Source organism: Dama dama, chromosome 14 (genome assembly GCF_033118175.1).
Source record: "Dama dama isolate Ldn47 chromosome 14, ASM3311817v1, whole genome shotgun sequence".
Taxonomy (NCBI): Eukaryota; Metazoa; Chordata; class Mammalia; order Artiodactyla; family Cervidae; genus Dama; species Dama dama.
This window is the reverse complement of record NC_083694.1, coordinates 62,544,480-62,564,216: the sequence shown is the minus strand read 5'-3', so window position 1 is coordinate 62,564,216 and position 19,737 is coordinate 62,544,480. Positions and strand designations below refer to the sequence as shown.

Below are 19,737 nucleotides of genomic sequence, written 5' to 3'. Positions count from 1 at the left end.
AATAAGATAACTCTTCTAAGATTACACACTTAACTGGAAGCAGAACCAACATCTGAACATGACTAGTTTGATTTCAGAGTCTGTGTTCTTCAACACTAGGTTCTTAATATAAGATGTGGCATAAAAAAGTTAAAGAGGACTTCCCTGGTGGCCCAGTGGTTAAGAATCCACCTGCCAATGCAGGGTACACAGGTTTGATCCCTGCTCCAGGAAGATTCCACATGCCTCGGAGCAACTAAGCCCATGAGCCTCAACCACTGAGCCTGTGCGCTACAGCCCACACTCTGTAACAAGCGAAGCCACCACGATGAGAAGCCTGTGCACCACAACTAGAGAAAGCCCTTGCACATCAACAAAGATCCAGCAGAGCCAAACCAAAAATTTTTTTGAAATTTAAAAAAAAAAAAAAGTTGAAGAGCTAATCAGGAATAAAAGCAAAGAAATACATATAAAGATGTTCAACTTCACAAGAAAAGGGACACCTGAATATATGTCATATTCCTATATTTAGAGCATTTTAAACTTAAACACCACACACCCTCAAAAAGAAAGAATACATGGGCACATGGGCAAAGAACTTTAGACAAACAAAAGAAGATCAACAGAATACCTGCCTTGGATCAACAAGGATACGAAAAGCATGCAGATTAATTTACAAAATACACTGGAGCCTCATCAGAGCTTTAATTCCAGGGTCTCTGCTGCTGCTATGGAGAAAACTAAATTATAGCTTTCCTTTTCAGTCATCAGTGGCGCTCAACCGGAGGTGGTTCTTCCTCCCTAGAGGCCCTCTGGGTGTATGAGTTGGGTGCGGTGGGAGGGCATTTCTGGTTGTCACAATGACTGAGAGAGTACTGGCATTAGTATCTGAGGGTCAGAGATGTTGAAGCATCCTGCAACGTTCCACACAATGAAGAAATGACCTATCCAGCATACCAATAGCATCCCTGATGGGAAACAATTCCATGTTGTATTAGTATAGGTCTCTACCACATGTGCTTACTTAAGATAATGAAAGACAATGAATGTCGTTGGCAAATTTTGGTGGCATTTAAGAACTTAAAGTAAACAGCAATTAAATAGCATTCCAGTTTAGAACACCTCTGTTTGTTTATATTAAAACTTGATTGTAATGGAAATATGATAAACATTTAAAAATATTTCTCCTACCTCATACTTGATTAGGAAGTTATAGAGGGTCTCAATATCCTGATAATTACTGTTGGGGGCCAAAATCCTAAAAAATAAAATAAAAACAAAGAGGGGGAATGAATTGATTTAAGAAAAAAACAAAACAATACCTTGAACTTTTCTCCCAAAACATATTCATACTGAGAGATACTTTATTCTCAGTATGTATAATAAGCTTATTACAATGTTTACAACCTTTTTTGGGTTTAATTTATCAACTGAAGTTATAAAACCACATGCTTACTTCAACAAATATCAATTATCAATTGATATGAAATATCAATTTATTAAAATATTTTTATTTACTTATATTAATATGTCATTAATTAATCAACTATTAGCATTCTTATGTGAAATTACAGTTCACATTTTGAGTTACAATGATACAGATTTTTCAAAAGTTAGATGGAAATGCGAAATATATTTACACTCCTTATTTTTTAAGCAGCAGATAAAGATTTCCCACAAAAATGTGTAACCAATGCAAATGGACAAGTGATATAAACTATCATACACATTAAAAAGTACTAATAAAGATTATGTGACTAAATTCAAATAACACTGTTTGAACTAACTGCCTAGAAGTCTCTGAAAAAGCATCAGTAATCAGACTCTGTCAGTCACTGGAAATAACACTTACTCATAAAAATAACATAAAAACATAACAAAATGGAAACAAGGAAGAAATAAAGAAGGAAATGGAAGAACATGTTTATCCTTCTAGCAGTAAGTATTCTCATTTTTTTATACTAAGTACTTTTTAATTCTTTCAAGATGAATCTTTTCTTTTAAAAAAGAAAAGGGAAAAAAAAAGGAAAAAAAGAAAAAAGAAAAGGAAAGCAGTCCTCATATTACGATAAAGTGGTTAAGAACAATGTCTACCTGGGGATCTGTGTTTTTGAGTGAGTTCTAAGTGACTTATTTTCCTTATCTGTTAAACAAGGTAAGTAGTAGTCTTTACTTCATAGGATCACAGAATTAAACAAGTTGCTATAAGTAAAGTCTTGATGACAGTGTCTGATAAAACAGCAAGCACTATATATTGGTATATATAAAACAGTAACAATGACAACTATTATCATCATCTAATGTCTAATAGTTTCAAGTCACAGAATAAGTGCATGATTTAACTAATGAGAAATCAAGCCACCCCAATTAATTCTTAAATTTCAAGTGCCTTTTAATTACAACAATGTCTCTAGGTCCTCACATCCTTGCCAATGCTTGATGTTGTCAAATATTAGTTAACTCATCTCTATAACATCTTAATTAGATCTTTAAAAAAGTTGGCCCTTATTAGACTTGCAAGATAGCTTTCATAAAATAATTTTTCAGGACATAGTAAAATTTTTAAATGGATCATTCTCCTTTGGAGAAGACACATACCAAATATCTTTAAGAACATACAAAAGTCTTCCTAAAAATAAGTTTCATGGAAAAAGTTACTGTCCCAACAAGTAATTTTAAAATATAAATAATATCAAAACCAAAAAGAAAGAAAAAGCAGACAATAAATACATTGGAAAGGGTCCATAAGTACTTTGTTTTTTAAAATGAGAACAAAGCTATATAGATAAGTTAAACCAATGTTTTAAAAAGCAATGGAAAAAATAATCCGTTCCAATTTTGTAACCTAGTGTAAACAAACAATCAGCAATGTGGAATAATTTACACCCATTCTTTTTTATAACTTTTGAAATAATCCAAACTGTCCATAAAAGAGGGTTAAAAAAATAAATGAAACAAGATGTTTTATAAAAGAGTCTTATAAATTTCAAGCTTATATTACAAAAGAAAGTATGCTCTTTGCCAGAAAATAAAGTAAACATTTCTCCGTCCTGAAATATTTCACAAAAAAATTAGTTTTGGTAAATCAGTTATTTATCTATAGCAACAAAGCATAGCCACAGCATGAAATAAAGAAAATTAATTACATCATCCGAGTTTTCCAATTAGCAAAAAATTGAAAAAAACTGTCAACTCCTAGCATGGTTTTATTTTTTAACAGTTTTACTGAGGTACAGTTTACATACCATAAAATTCACTCACTTTAACAATTCAATGATTTTATAAATAAATTTACTGAAATGTACAATGATCTACATTGTACAAACTTAAATACTCGACTATTTGACAAAATATTACAGAATTACCTTCTAACGAGGAAAGGGTTAACTAGGATATCAGCATCATTCACAGATATATTATTGAAATAATCAGAATAAAATCATACACGCTATTTTTAAAAACAAGGATGTATGTTGTAGGATTTGTTATGAAACCTACTAGTCTTAAATGCTACTCTTAAAAAATGTTCTGAGGTAAACTGAGCCCCAAATTGAGTAGATAATTTTTACTAAAATATACTCAATTAGGGCTTTTAGACTTTAATAAGGCCAATGAACTCTGAGTTTATGAGAATGGAATTTGGCCTGGTATAAACAAAAATTGCCAACTTTTACTAACTGCAAGTACAGTTTGTTGAAAATACACAAAAAATGAAATGGAGAAAAATGGTTTATGGACTTTCATGCCTTAAGTAATTCCCCACACAAAAATTCTTGAGAGGTCAGCCTTCTCTATAGCTTTCTTGTTTGTTTTTAAAAAATACCAGCATGAAGACAAAAGAGTCTTAGAATGAAAGTCCTAAAATTACCCTTCAATGGCAACTTTTAAAAAGAATAATAGAAAGAATGAGCCCCTAGAGAAAGTGGCCATTATTTTTTTTATAAATATATCTACATGTTTTTTTAAGAGAAATTCCTAACAATCAATAAATACATATCAAATGTATACTATACCCTCAAATGTATATGATACTAAGAGCTATGGGATATAAAAAAATTAGAAGACATGGCTGCCTATCCTCAAGTTGTTATAATCATGAAATTTTACTTTAGAATTCTGGAATCAGAATTGGGGAACAGACTGACGCAGGATTTAATCTGCAGCTCAAAGATTATTTACAAACCAAGTTAATCACATTACCTACTTTTCTGTACCCCAGCTCCTCATCTGTGAAATGAGGAGAACGCAGCATTTACTAAATAAGGTGATTATATGAAGCAAATAAAATAATGTGTCTAAAATTGAAATGTTTAGCAGAAATCCTGGCACATGTAAATAAATATTACCTGCTATGAAAACCAGTTTTCAGATGTAGAAACCAAGGTTTAGGGTTGTAAAACACTTGCCCAAGATTACAGAGTGGTGGTAGGTACCTAAATCTCTGTTAGTTTGACTCTGGACCCCATGTTTTTATTCACTAATAAAAAAGGATAACCCTTAAAACTTCTTGCATTACGTGATTTTATGAAATCAAATGAAACAGTCTTTTAAAATCGCCACCCGGTTAATTTGCCTTTTATCAAATGCTTCTGGCAAACTATTTTGTGTACATTCCAACACTAAATCTTTGAAGCTGTTAGATCTTTCTCAAAGCCACAAAGGAAGTCAGTAGCAGAACCAACATTCACTAGAAGTTCTAACTCTTAACCACATAAGCACTTTGAGTTCTCTATCGATGAACAATTAACATTAAGTAAGCAGCATGTTAATCTGAATTAAACAAACTTCATTTCCATCTCATCCAATATTAGATAAATATCTATCCATCTTGTTAAAGAAAAAAAGAGTATGCCACTCAAAAATTTTAAAAAGTTAATAAAATCATCTGACTAAAATTAAAAATCAAATAATGTATTAAAATGGACTAATTTTTAAATAAGAATTTTAAAAATTCAAATAAAACTTTCCTCCTAGATAGAAAAAGTAAACCATCAGACTCAGGAGTGGGGAAATAAGTCTAGAATATTCAAGTTTAATATCTAACTCTAAAAATTCAAAAGAAAACACAGCATATTCATGGATATTTATAAATCATAATTTACATCCCACAGAACTGAATAAATTATGTTCCCTGCTGGCAAGGCAGTTTAACAGTAATATGATATTTTAAATAGTTTTTCATGTTTGAAGAACATTAAAATAAGCTTAAATTATATGACTTATTTTACTCAGCTCACTGTTCATCCATGCTACTCAGGGTTTATCCACATTGTAGCATCTGGCAGAATTTCCTTCCTTTTTAAGGCTAAATAATATTCCATAGTATGTACATACCTCATTTTGCTTATTTATTTATCTGTTGACGGACAAGAATTACTTTCACTTTTTACTTACTGTGGCTCAAGCTGCTATGAACATAGGTACGTAAATATCTCTTTGAGACTATAATTGCAGAACCAGCCCAAACTGGCCCTATCCTGTTTCTAACAAGATACTGAGTTGTTTTTCAGAGACAAACGGAACAAAACCACAAGTCATGCAGCCAAAGCATGCTCAGAAGAGAAAAATTTGACCTCAAGTAACACCCAGAACCAAAGCTTCCCCTCTCCCCGGAACGAAAGGACCAGATGTGACCAGACCCTGTCAGAAGTGTAGGGTCCATGGGGCAGGAAGATCTGGTTCTAAAGCCACTGAACCTAACCTCACCACAAATGGACAGGCTCCAAAGCCCTGCCCTGGATACCTGCCCCTCCAGGGCTTCTGCAAACCAACCCTTTTCTTCTAACTCATGAACATTTGACCAAAGCCCAGAATGAAGAGACAGAATTGAGAGCCACGCCTCCTCATTTCCTTGCCAGTTAAACCTCACAATAAAGCCCTTTCTCTTCTCAAAAGCTGGTGCCACAGTATTGGCTTATATGCAAATTTGGGCAGCAAGCCCTTTGCTTGATAACAAGACATTATTTTCAATTCTTTTGTGTATATACCTAGAGCAATCAAAATTATAGACAGGCATCAGGTGCTGCCAAGAGCTGGGAGGAAGAAGAAATGAGAAGTTATTATATTTAATGGAAACAGAGTTTCAGTTACACAAGATGAAAAGAGTTATGGTTATGGATGTGGTGATGGTTACACAACAATATGAATATATTTAATACTCTATTAACACATTTTTATGCATATGTGCACTCAGTTGTATCTAACTCTTTGCAACCCCATGGACTGTAGCCCACCAGGCTTCTCTGTCCATGGGATTTCCCAAGAAAGAATACTGGAGTGGGTTGCTATTTCCATTTCCAGGGGATCTTCCCCACCCAGGTATCGAAACTTCATTTCCTGCACTGCAGGTAGATTGCTTACCACTGAGCCACCACGGAAGCCCTAATACATTTTTAAGAACACTTAAAAATGGTAATGCTATGTGTATTTTACCACAATAAAAAAGTTAATTAAAACAAAGTAAAAATGTTTGTTTACAGCATTATTTAGAAACTCACTGTATTGTTCTCCAAAGCTAAGAACCTACTTAAGGCTTATTTTTTACTGTGAATCAACATTATTATTGAGGACACTACTGAGCATCTAACCAGTGCCAGAAAGGAAACAAATGCTATTGCCTTTAATTTCTGCAATTTAACAAAGCAACTATTATAAACTCCATTTTCTAGATTAGGAAACAAATACAAAAAGGTTAATTAACCTGTCTACGTGACAGAGTTAGTAAATGGATCGAACGAGAATTCAACTTCAGATCATTCTGACCCTTGAGCTCTGTTCTTTTTCTTCAAAATAGTTGACTTTATCTGTCTGATTTATTTCACTTAGTGTGATAATCTCTAGCTCCAGCCATATTCCTCTTCTTTTGATACAGAAACATGCAAACTGAATTTTGCTGCTGATGAATTTAAGCAGTATCACTGATAAACTGAGTGAAAATTTATCGAATCAACAATGAGGACATACTCACCAGAGGAAAAAAGTCTTGGATCTTAAAGAGTATGTTTTTTGGAGTCCTTTACTACAAGCAAAATTAAAATCATGTTTTCCATAGTTTAATTTGGTGGAATCAGCTATGTAAGTGGGAGATATACATCAGTCTCAGATTTTAAAAGAACACCATATATAGTTAAAAATGGTAAAATAAATAAATAAATAAAGTTAAACAACTTAAATAAATTTAAACGAAATAAATTATGTTCTGTTTTTCCTTTAGAGTCATTTGCAAGACAAGGAAAGAGGCCTCTGAGGACACTGACCCAGCCAGCATTGCTTGTTCTTGGACTTCAGCCTCCAAAACTATAAGGAAGCAAATTCAGTTGTTTATGCTACCCAAGTCTGTACTATTTCCTTATGGCAGCCCTAGCAAATGAACACAGTTGACATCCTAAATACTGTTGGCTCAGCTTTGAGGAGCCACAGATCTCAAGATTAGAAGCAAGATGGACCACTTCCCAGAATGTGAGACTGATGTGGAATTCACTGAGTAGTTTATTGCAAAATAACTACTTTATTTGCTTTGCTTCATGGCATTGTATTTCCTGCTAAAAAGTAATCTTACTACTTGAGTTGGTGCTGCTGGAGGCCAGTTCTAGGCTTAGCACTAACAACATACTACAAGGGGCCAGAAGTATGACAAACTAGCTCATTCCTCTACTTAGTGCTGAGACCCCTATCAGGCTTAACTAGGTCTTCATAACTAAGTCTTTGAAGAGTATGATGTCCACTGTAAGACCAGATACTGCAGCTAAATCTGTATAACAATCATAGTTACTCCTAATATCTTATGAATGTTATTTCCTAGCTGATTAATTCCACCTCATTACCAGGTACTTTCTATCTTTCCATTGTAACATGGCAAATAAGATCTCTCTAGATCAAAAGGAAGGAGTAGAGCCAAGATAAGAGCCAAGAGTGAAAGAAACATAAGAATGAGGTTCCACCATTTACTGCTGGAAGATTTCAATATATGCAATCAGGGCTGTGACACAATTTTACTACTGCCTTATTATAAGCACACCTCCCTATAATAAAGAAATTGTTTATAACAGATAAAAATATGAGAGAAATGTTCTATTTAGAATAATTGAGGAAAAAATTTGAAGAGTAAAAAAACTCTTGTAATACATACATTTAACTAATCAAGATTGAAAGAGCTTTTAAAATGCATTAGACTTTTTATGAAAAGAAGGCAAACCAAATCACAAGATAACACCTCAACCCATTAGGACGACTGTTTTAAAAAAACAACAGAAAATAACAGGAATTGATAAGGATGTGGAGAAAATGGAAGCCTAGTGCACCACTGGTGAGAATGTAAAATGGTGTAACTGCTATGTAAAACAGTATGTGGTTCCTCAACAAAATTAAAAATAGAATCACCACATAATCCAGCAATTCAATTTCTGGGTATATCTCCTAAAGAATTAAAAGCAGGGACTCACAGAGATATCTGTATGTCCATGTTCACAGCAGTAATACTCATAAGGACCAAAGAGCAGAAGCAACCTAAGTGTTCATCAAACACGTGCATTACCATATGTAAAACAGATGACCAGTGTCAAGTTTGATGCAAGAAGCAGGGCACCCAAAGTCAGTGCTCTAGGACAACCCAGAGGGATGGGGTGGGGAGGGAGGTGGGAGGGAGGTTCAGGATGAAGGAACACATGTATACCTGTGGCTGATTCATGTTGATGTATGGCAAAACCATCACAATACTGTACAATAATTAACCTCCAATGAAAATGAAGAAATTTTAAAAAAATCAATGAATAAACAAAATATGGTATATATACTTCCTTGGTGCTCAGACAGTAAAGAATCTGCCTGCAACACAGGAGACCCGGGTTCTACCCCTGGGTATTGGGAGGGTCTCCTGGAGGAGGGAATGGCTATCCACTCCAGTATTCTTGCCTGGAGAATTCCATGACAGAGGAGCCTGGCGGGCTACAGTCCATGGGGTTGCAGAGTCAGACACAACTGAGTGACTAACACTTACTGAGCTTTAAAAGGAAACTCTGACACAGGCGACCAACATGGATGAACTTTGAAAACATTGTCTTAAGTGAAACAAGCCTGTTACAAAAGGACAAAAACTGTATGATTTCACTTTTAAGAAGGGAAACCTTAGCAAAAAGGCCTTTCTGAGAAACTGGAAGATTTAAGATTTTACTGTAGTGAAAGGGTTAAGAATAACTTCATGTATTATTATTACAAAATTACTTGTTTTGCTGTAACTCTGAGTTTATTTATTATGAATGGTTTTATTTTTTTCACATATTATCTAAGAAACATTTATACTGACATTATCTAACATTTATACTCACTTGACCCATTGTCTTCTCAAGGCAATTTCAAACACAATCTCTTCCCTTGGCCTTGTGATCTCCTATAGTTACATGATGCCTTCAGCTGTTTCTAGTCTTCATCTCAAAGCCCCTTTGGTCAACTGATATTTAACATCTTTTATGAAATTAACACCAATAAATTCACCAATGACTTCTACGTTGCTCAATCTAATGGACAGGTTTTTTTTTTTTTGGCCTCTTGGTAATAACACAACACCATTAAAGATTCCTTCTCTTTTGAAACTCCTTTCTTCTTTGATTTTTCTTTTTTCTTTTAATTTGGCTGCACCAAATGGCTCCAGGAATCTAAGTTCCCCCACCAGGGATCAAAACTGGGTTGTGGCAGTGCAAGTGCTGAGTCCTATACTGCTGAACCACCAGGGAATTCCCAGATATCTGTGCTGCCAAGTCTCTTGAACTTTTCAGTCTTTCTGGTAATTCACCTTCAGTCTGCTTTTACAGACCTGCATATTAACCTGGGTTAACCATGAGTACTCATTCTCTAAAATAAACAGTCATTGTTTTCCTTTCTCCTCTCAATCTTAAAAATACTGCTTCCAATCCAACTATGCTTTGTAAATTCTAAGGCATTTCTAAGATATACAATCAATCCATTACAAAGTAAAAAATTTAAGCAAATCATTTATTTTTAAATGCATCAAAACAACCAGTTTACCTATTTTTTTCCCCTATGAATGACCCCATGTGTTGGGGTGTGTGTGTGCCTCTGTGTGTGTGTGTGTGTGTGTGTGTGTGTGCGTGAATCGCTCAGTCATGTCCAACTCTTTGGGACCCCACGGATCGAACCCAGGTTTCCTTGATGTCCTGCATGGGCAGGCAGATTCTTCACCAACTGAGCACCAGGGAAGCCCCATGTGTTAGTACATGGATGCGAAGTTCATCTTGACCTAGTCTAGTGCTTAAGACGGAAATTTTTATTCAAGCTTTTTATTCAAATTTTTATTAAGACAGGTCTTCACTCTTCCAAATTACGTGATGTTGACTGTCGGCAGTATCACCTCAGACACAGTTTTCTTTCCTGCTTTTATCATCCCAGTTGTTTCATTTGTTAAAAACTGTCTCTTGGGACAAGACCATGTACCAATGGAAATCTTTTGGGGATACTCACTTCAACCAAGCAGACTCATTCTCCTCTCAGAAAAATAAAAGGTAGAAAAAGGCAAATTTAGAAAAACAGAGGAAAAAAGTGAATTGACTTCTATGGCAAAGATATTTTGTACTTTTGTTAGTCATTTAATATTCTTTTTTAGGCCACCCTGTGAGGCATATATGATCTTGGTTCCCTCCCCAGGGAACGAACTGGGGCCCCGTGCTTTGGGAGAACTGACTCTTGACCACTGGACCATCAGGGAAGTCCCAACGTTCTTTTCAATTAAATTTAGAAATTTTCTAAAGTTCTATGAAACCAACTAAAAAAATATCTCTTGAATATAACTAACTTTAAGTTTTTCAGTCAGAAAGTTTAGGGTATTCAGAAGTGAGTTCTCTAGACCAAGACCAATTTCAACAGGTCATTCTGATAAGTATAAACCATATGACCTTAGGCAATGACATTATCCCTGTAATCCTACTTTCCAATGTATAAAGTGGGTGTGATAGTGAAACCCTTCCTGAACACATAGGTTATAACAGAAACTGTTATAACAGACTAACAAGTTCTTGAGCTCATCTTACAGAAGAGTAGATAAGGCAACAGCTTCTTGAAAACCCTTCTGCTGACAGCTGACAAGCCATTTTCAGAAGATATAAGATAATTGAAATTATATCTTCAAAGTGCCTAGGGAAAATAACTGTCAACTTACAACCTACACACACAGTTAAATAGCAATCAATAATGAAAGCAAAACAACACTTTCAGTCAGAATGAGAGCATTTACCACTAACAGATCTTTGGTAAAAGAACTGCTGAAAAAAAAAAAAAAGAACTGCTGAAAATTTTGCTTCATCCCTTATGTTTCTTCTTATAATATTAACATTGACATTTCTCTTCCTATCAATAGGTAGGGTCTATGGTGGCGCCCCCTCAATCTAGGCAGGTCTGTGACAACAAGGATGACATATAATTTGAGGCAATGTCATTAAAAGCAATATAGCAACCACCTGATATTTTGGGATGATCTTAGAAACCAACCTTCCATTTGGGAGGAAGCTGAGGCTACATGGAAATGCTACATGTTCGTGTTCTAGCTGACAGCCAGCATCAGACAGCCTTAGAAATGACTCCAAACACTATTTGACCACAACCACACAAGCGATCTCAAGTAAGAACTGCCCTCATGTGTCTAGTCAAGCCCTGAAACCATGAGACAAAATAAGTAATTGACTGTCATTCTGTAAGCCAGTAAGTTTTGGGATTTAGAAATAATGGACCCTGAAATGAGGGCTGAGGTAAGGGAAATAACCATCAATTAGTTAAACAGCAAAGTATGGAATTTCTTTTAAGCTAATCTTTTGACTGGTTTAAAACAAGGAATTCTTGAACTCCTTTTGCCACTTTTTTTTGTTTAGTCATATGTTCATTAGCTTTAGAGTGAAGGTTCCTCCTATAAAGTCCAATGGTATCTCAGCTGAATCAAGAGAGAATATTTTCCATATCTCAGCATGAGAAGAGAGATTAGTACCTCTGTTGGTATAGACGGATATGATCATCACAGCAGGAACTGACCACCCCAGAGACCAGGTAAGATGTAGGACATGAGGTGGAACATAGAAATCCACAAGGGATAGGTGTATAAACAATGGGCCCTTCCTACATGAGTCATTCTGTCTAGGTACAAAAGTACCTAAGTTGAAGAATTGGCAATTAAATTTCTGAACATGGAATTCTATTTTAAGTGACTTTTCAGTAGAAAGTTGAAAATGCATGGGTATGAAAAATGGATTGGCCTAGGTTATAGTAAAATAATATGTCTGCAACTTCTTTAAAAATTACACATTTATGAAAGAAATTTAATTCTTGATTAAAGGTTCTGAAAGTAAGTTGGACTTTCTTTGCTTTGAGGACAGATGGTTACTTCCACATTAGGCCCTGAGCCTATATATGTAAAGGAAGCATAACAAATATACCTTAATTGAATGGAACACACTGGACTGAAGAATGTTTCTACTTCATACAAACTATTTTATAGGATCACATTCATTTCCTGTAATCTTTTACAATTATTTCCAAGCCATCTGGAGGAAATGTTGAGTTTTTGAAAATAGGGATAGTAATCATAGGACTTCCCTGGCACTCCAGTGTTTAGAACTCCATGTTTCCACTGCAGGGGGCATGGGTTTAGTCCCTGGCCGGGCAACTGAGATCCCTCATGCCACAAGGCATGGCCCCAAAAAAAAAAAACAAACAAAACCTATGGCAATCATGTAGTATGATGGTCCTATGGTACAGAGGCACACCATGATACAGGAAATTTCAAAACATTAAAAATCCTTCTTTGCTTCACCAGATATTCCCATTTTCTCTCCTTTGCTCTTCTAATCCTTCCAATAGCACTGAAATTAAACTGTGTATATTAAATTTTGTTTGAAATGGCTAAAGTGGCTCCTATTTTCCTTACTGAGCCATGCCTGAAACAGTACTTTGTTACCAGAAGAGTTATTTAGTTTAATAGTGGAGAAACCAGCACCACTTGTTTCCCTTTATTCTTGGATCTACATATTCTAAGGGAGAAACGGCACCATATATAGCTCTTTGTCCCTTTCTGTGTTTCATACATAAGCTAGGACAGCACCCTAACTTCATAGGTTACAGCTGGTATGTGAAATAAGTCTTACAGTGTTTACCAAGCTAGTTCCTTAGATTAGTATATGATAAAGTCAGTGAATTCCATGTAGCCAGAGCTGTACTTCTTTTGCTGCAAAACTAGTTTCATAGTTGTACTGGCTATCAAGACAGTGGCCAACAAATTCCTAAATCAACAGATGGAGCTGTGGGTAGAAATACTACAGTGCTGCTGCTGCTGCTGCTAAGTCGCTTCAGTCGTGTCTGACTCTGTGCGACCCCATAGCCCACCAGGCTCCCCTGTCCCTGGGATTCTCCAGGCAAGAACACTGGCGTGGGTTGCCATTTCCTTCTCCAACGCATGAAAGTGGAAAGTGAAAAGTGAAAGTGAAGTCGCTCAGCCGTGTTTGACTCTTAGCGACCTCATGGACCGCGGCCCACCAGGCTCCTCCATCCATTGGATTTTCCAGACAAGAATACTGGAGTGGGTTGCCATTGCCTCCTCCAAACACTGCAGTGAGAGAAGTTAATTCCATATTTTAAAGAAGTGTCTATTCCAGTGAAGACAAATCACTGCTGCCTTCATGATGGAAGGGATCTGAATCACTGCCACTGTGGTTTGATGATCCCTTAGGGAATAGTGCCTTATAGGATGCTTAGCATTTGCCTCTTCTGTTGGAAATGTGGGCTCTCAACAGTGATAGTAGCCAGAGCAGCCTCAATGAGAAGTCCCACATGTGAGCTCAAGTTGGCTGAGAGCCCAAGTTGCCACTGTCCCTTTGCATATGAGCTCACTGACCAAATACTTGGGTGGGTAGGTGAAAAGGCTGATTGATATCCACAGGACAGCTTATCTTGCCCATTTGATTACTGAGAGTCTCCTCTGCAGTGGGTAGCCTTTGATGAGCATTCACATGGGACACACATACTCTCATACTCTATGCCCATTACACCTCTATGTGTCCATTACACACCTCTTCTCCAGACTTTCCTGTCACTAACTCTCCAACTTTGTATTTTCCAAGTTTCCAAACAAACCAATAGTCACTGTTTATTGATCAATGTTGATCTATTTCCCTGATCATTTCTCCAACAGTGCACAACTGCAACAGTGCAATTTTAAGTCTCTAGGAATTAGTATTAACTCAGATCTAGTAACCTCCTAAAATGTCTATTTCACTTTTTCTAGGATAGGTTCACCCTGATAAATGAATACAAATCCTTTTACAGAAGATACTACCTTATACTCCAATGTGGGGCTTATCAGGCGGTGCTAGTGGTAAAGAACCCGCCTGTCAATGCAGGAGACATATGAGACATGGGTTCGATCTCTGAGTCGGGAAGATTCTCTGAAGGAGGGCATGGCAACCCACTCCAGTATTCTTGCCTGGAGAATCCCACGGACAGAGGAGCCTGGCAGGCTACAGTCCATGGGGTCACAAAGACAGGACATGCCTGAAGTTGACTTAGCATGGATGCATGCACAACTCCAATGCTGTACAAAAGTACTCACACTTTTTCATCTAGTTATCAAAAGTTTAATAAAATATGCATAAAATACAATCTTTAATATAAAAAACCTATTTTTGATGATTCTACTTGTTTTAGCTCAACAATTAACTTGGGGAAAATATATAGCTACATGGTTGTCAAAAACTAAACTAGCTTAATGTTAGCAAAAAAGAAACATTAACTGGAAAATTTACAACTTATAGTTCCAGTTACATTATTATTACAGGTAAGTATATGTTGATTCTTGAAGATTTATGCCTTATTCACAAGGACTGGACCATCAGAATGTAACATAATTTCAGGGGTTTCCAATGTATAGTAAATATTTATTATCTTCTATGTAAAAAAATGGTCCTGAGTTGGACTCAGCCTCTTATATTACTGGAAACAGCTTTACTGATTGCATCACTTCTCACAATGGGCAGATGGTTTGGCCGACTACAGTGTTAAAAGTTCTTTAGAGGGACAAAAGGATATTTCTCAAAATAGATGAGACTAATCCTAGAGTCTAGGGTACACTCCAACTTTAAACCTTTTGTACAACTTTATAAGGAGGAATTAGAACTGATCATCTGCCTTTATCCATACATTCACTATATACTTACTACTTAAGCTAAAATTATTATGATCTCGCTTACTGAGTACCTTTGATTCCCCCTAAACCCCACCGTTTCATTTATTTTACTTATGTTTAATCCCACTGATTTAGTCAGTAATTTATCCCATCTGCTTCTCTGAAAACTGGAGTGGTTGGTAGTTTTAGCACTTCTTAGATGACTTGATATCAGGGAATTTTAAGTAAATATCAGATCAGTAAGTCATTAGGTAGAAATAACCAGTTACAAAACAAAAGGAAAATGTTAAAGTATTGATTTTAAATAAAAACAACTCTATAAACAAATTACTTATCTCCAAGAAGCCATCTTCCTTTATATCTGACTATTTGATTCTGGTGTGATCCAAAAGTTTATAATGAGAAATATTTAGCTCCATCACTTTTAATAAAACTGGATTTTCTGGACTAAAACAAAAGAACATTAACACCGAGAAACACTTTAGGGGTAACAGGAATAACTGGCATTACAACGTTGATATTTAGGATAAAAATAAAGGTCCTTATTGCCTATTCTTGAATTACAAATGCTAGGAAGCACACATAAGAGCTTCAGATATTTAAAATGAAATCTAGTTATTTTAAAACGTAAGTCATGTATGATCTATTACCTTCAATAGCATTAAAGAGAAAGGTTAAATAAATATCTGCTGGTGCTGGATAATTCAGTCAGACTGATATGTAGATGGACATGGAACAAGAGACTGGTTCCAAATAGGAAAAGGAGTACGTCAAGGCTGTATATTGTCACTCAGCTTATTTAACTTATACGCAGAGTACATCATGAGAAACGCTGGGCTGGAATCAAGATTGCCGGGAGAAATATCAATAAACTCAGATATGCAGATGACACCACCCTTTTGGCAGAAAGCATAGAAGAACTAAAGAGCCTCTTGATGAAAGTGAAAGAGGAGAGTAAAAAAGTTGGCTTAAAGCTCAACATTCAGAAAACTAAGATCATGGCATCTGGTCCCATCACTTCATGGCAAATAGATGGGGAAACTGTGAAAACAGTGTCAGACTTTATTTTTCTGGGCTCCAAAACCCCTGCAGATGGTGACTGCAGCCATGAAATTAAAAGACGCTTACTCCTTGGAAGGAAAGTTATGACCAACCTAGACAGCATGTTAAAAAGCAGAGACATTACTTTGTCAACAAAGGTCTGTCTAGTTAAGGCTATGGTTTTTCCAGTGGTCACGTATGGATGTGACAGTTGGACTATAAAGAGGGCTGAGCACAGAACAATTGATGCTTTTGAACTGTGTGGTGTTGGAGAAGACTCCTGAGAGTCCCTTGGACTGCCAGAAGATCCAACCAGTCCATCCTAAGGGAAATTGATCCTGGGTGTTCATTGGTAGGACTGATGCTGAAGCTGAAACTCCAATACTTTGGCCACCTGATGCAAACAGCTGACCCACTTGAAGAGACCCTGATGTTGGGAAAGACTGAAGGCAGGAGGAGAAGGGGACGACAGAGGATAAGATGGTTGGATGGCATCACTGACTCAATGGACATGAGTTCGGGTAAACTCCAGTGCTGGTGATAGACAGGAAGACCTGGTGTGCTGCGGTACACGGAGTCGTAAAGCGACTGAACTAAACAGATATGTGGATGCCACATACTTTGTCAGCTAATTTAATATAAATTTTACTATGTAATACATACAACATTTGATATGTTATGTTAAAGTTTATCAAACTATAATAGAGATACCACAAAAAGCTTTCACTCTTTTTATTGTATATAAGACATGTCTTCTTATATAGGAAGAGCATGCTTATATTCCTTAAGTCTCAATCACTCCCATTAGATCTCATCTTTCCTTCTACTAAACCTAATTTAGACCGTTGATACAGAGAAACCAGAATTAAAGAATTAAGGATAACATGGGATCCCAAAAAGCAATCTGGGCAAATTATTGGAGGTTCCATCATCTGTTCTAGACATAAACACCGTTTTTATCTCAATATGTTTGTCCAGTCTTTCTCCTTCCTCCTGATTTTCTTATTCTTTACCCCTTTCTTAGCTTGTACTCCTTCTTCTGTATGTTTTTGGAAACTCTACATTATCTATTCATTTACTGTCATAATGTAGTACTATCAGAACCATTTAGCCCTAAAAAAGTTGCCCTCCACCAGACAGACTATACTCACTCAGTTATTTGACAGTTCCCCCACTTTTTTTGTCTTTTACTATCTACCATGTATGATACAGGTATAGATCCAAATATAGGAAAGTAAAGCAAACAAACAAAAGAAAGTAAGTAAAGTTCCTGCCCTAAAAGTGTTTCAAAATTAGGGAGCTGAATATGAAACAAATTATGAAAGTTAAGTGCAAAATGATGGCATGGAGGGTGAAGCAACTAAAGCCTTCATTTTAAAATAAAAGATGTATTATTTTCTCATATACTGACTGATACACTTGGTGATGGACAGGACATGGGGTACATGAAAAATTTGATAAAGAGGTGCATTGATATCTGGGGAGTTGTGGAAACTCTAATAGGGGAGAGGAGGTGAAGTCTAATTATCTAAGGCTAGGTAGCTCAGTGGTAATCCGTTTGCCAATGCAGGAGAAGCAGGAAATGTGGGTTCGATCCCAGGGTTGGGTAGATCCTCTGGAGGAGGAAATGGCAACCCATTCCAGTATTCTTGCCTGGAAAACCCATGGACAGAGGAGCCAGGAGGACTACAGTCCATGGGGTTGCAGTCAGACATGACTGAGTACCTAAATGCACCACACACATACGGAGAGGCCAAGCCTCAAAAAAGTAGGTCAGACCTATACATGGATAAACCTCTCCACTCTACATAAGGAAAATTTTTTTTATCAACAGTTGATCATCTTGCCAAGGGAATGCACTGGTCATAGCAAACACCCTCTTCCAACAACACAAGAGATGACTCCACATATGGACATCACCAGATGCTCAATACCGAGTTCAGACTGATTATATTCTTTGCAGCCAAAGATGGAGAAGCTCTACACAGTCAGCAAAAACAAGACCAGGAGCTGACTATGGCTCAGATCATGAACTCCTTATTGCCAAATTCAGACTTAAATTGAAGAAAGGAGGGAAAACCACTAGACCATTCAGGTATGACCTAAATCAAATCCCTTACAATTATACAGTGGAAGTGACAAATAGATTCAAGGGATTAGATCTGACAGACAGAGTGCCTGAAGAACTATGGATGGAGGTTCGTGACATTGTACAGGAGGCAGTGATCAAAACCACCCCCAAGAAAACGAAATGCCAAATCACAAAATGGTTGTCTGAGGAGGCCTTACAAATAGCTGAGAAAAGAGAAGCAAAAAGCAAAGGAGAAAAGGAAAGATATACCCATTTGAATACAGAGTTCCAAAGAATAGCAAGGAGAGATAAGAAAGCCTTTCTCAGTGATCAATGCAAATAAATAGAGGAAAACAATAAAATGAGAAAGACTAGAGATCTCTTCAAGAAAATGAGTGATACCAAGGGAACATTTCATGTGAAGATGGGCTCAATAAAGGACAGAAATGGTAGGGACCTAACAGAAACAGAAGATATTAAGAAGAGGTGCCAAGAATACACAGAAGAACTATAGAAAAAAAGATCTTCATGACCCAGATAATCACGATGGTGTGATCACTCACCTAGAGCCAGATATCCTGGAATGTGAAGTCAGGTGGGCCTTAGAAAGCATCACTACAAACCAAGCTATGGAGGTGATGGAATTCCAGCTGAGCTACTTCAAATCCTAAAAGTTGATGCTATGAAAGTGCTGCACTCAATATGCCAGCAAATTTGGAAAACTCAGCAGTGGCCACAGAACTGGAAAAGGTCAGTTTTCATTCCAATCCCAAAGAAAGGCAATGCCAAAGAATGCTCAAACTACCACACAATTGTACTCATCTCACACACTAGTAAAGTAATGCTTAAAATTCTCCAAGCCAGGCTTCAACAATACGCGAACCGTGAACTTCCAGAAGTTCAAGCTGGATTTAGAAGAGGCAGAGGAACTGGAGATTAAATTGCCAACATCCGCTGGATCATAGAAAAAGCAAGAGAATTCCAGAAAAACATCTACTTCTGCTTCACTGATGACTCTAAAGCTTTTGACAGTGTGGATCACAACAAACTGCTGAAAATTCTTCAAGAGATGGGAGTAACAGGCCACCTTACCTGCCTCCTGAGAAGTCTGTATGCAGGTCAAGAAGTAACAGAATCAAACATGGAACAATGGAATGGTTCCAAATTGGGAAAGGAGTATGTCAAGGCTGTATATTGTCACCTTGCTTATTTAACTTATATGCAGCGTACATTATGTGAAATGCCGGGCTAGATGAAGCACAAGCTGGAACTGAGATTGCCAGGAGAAACATCAATAACCTCAGAAATGCAGATGACACCACCCTTATGGCAGAAAGGAAAGAGGAACTAAAGAGCCTTTTGATGAAAATGAAAGAGCAGAGTGAAAAAGCTGGCTTAAAACTCAACATTCAAAAAACAAAGATTATGGTATGCAGTCCCATCACTTCATGGCAAATAGATGGGGAAACAATGG

At 36.7% G+C, this 19,737-nt stretch overlaps 1 protein-coding gene across 7 annotated transcripts in view; it reads right to left on the bottom strand.

Annotated features, from left to right (window-relative positions):
- SWT1 (SWT1 RNA endoribonuclease homolog) overlaps nucleotides 1-19,737 on the bottom strand; it is a 99,222-nt gene that overhangs the window by 9,930 nt on the left and 69,555 nt on the right. For 5 of the 7 annotated variants that reach the window (XM_061160929.1, XM_061160928.1, XM_061160926.1 and 2 more), the window contains one exon: nucleotides 1,171-1,237. In XM_061160929.1, the coding sequence (XP_061016912.1) occupies nucleotides 1,171-1,237 (67 nt within the window). Of the gene's footprint in view, nucleotides 1-1,167; nucleotides 1,238-19,737 lie in introns of those variants that run through there. The other 2 variants (XR_009695844.1, XR_009695845.1) reach the window with 1 other exon arrangement.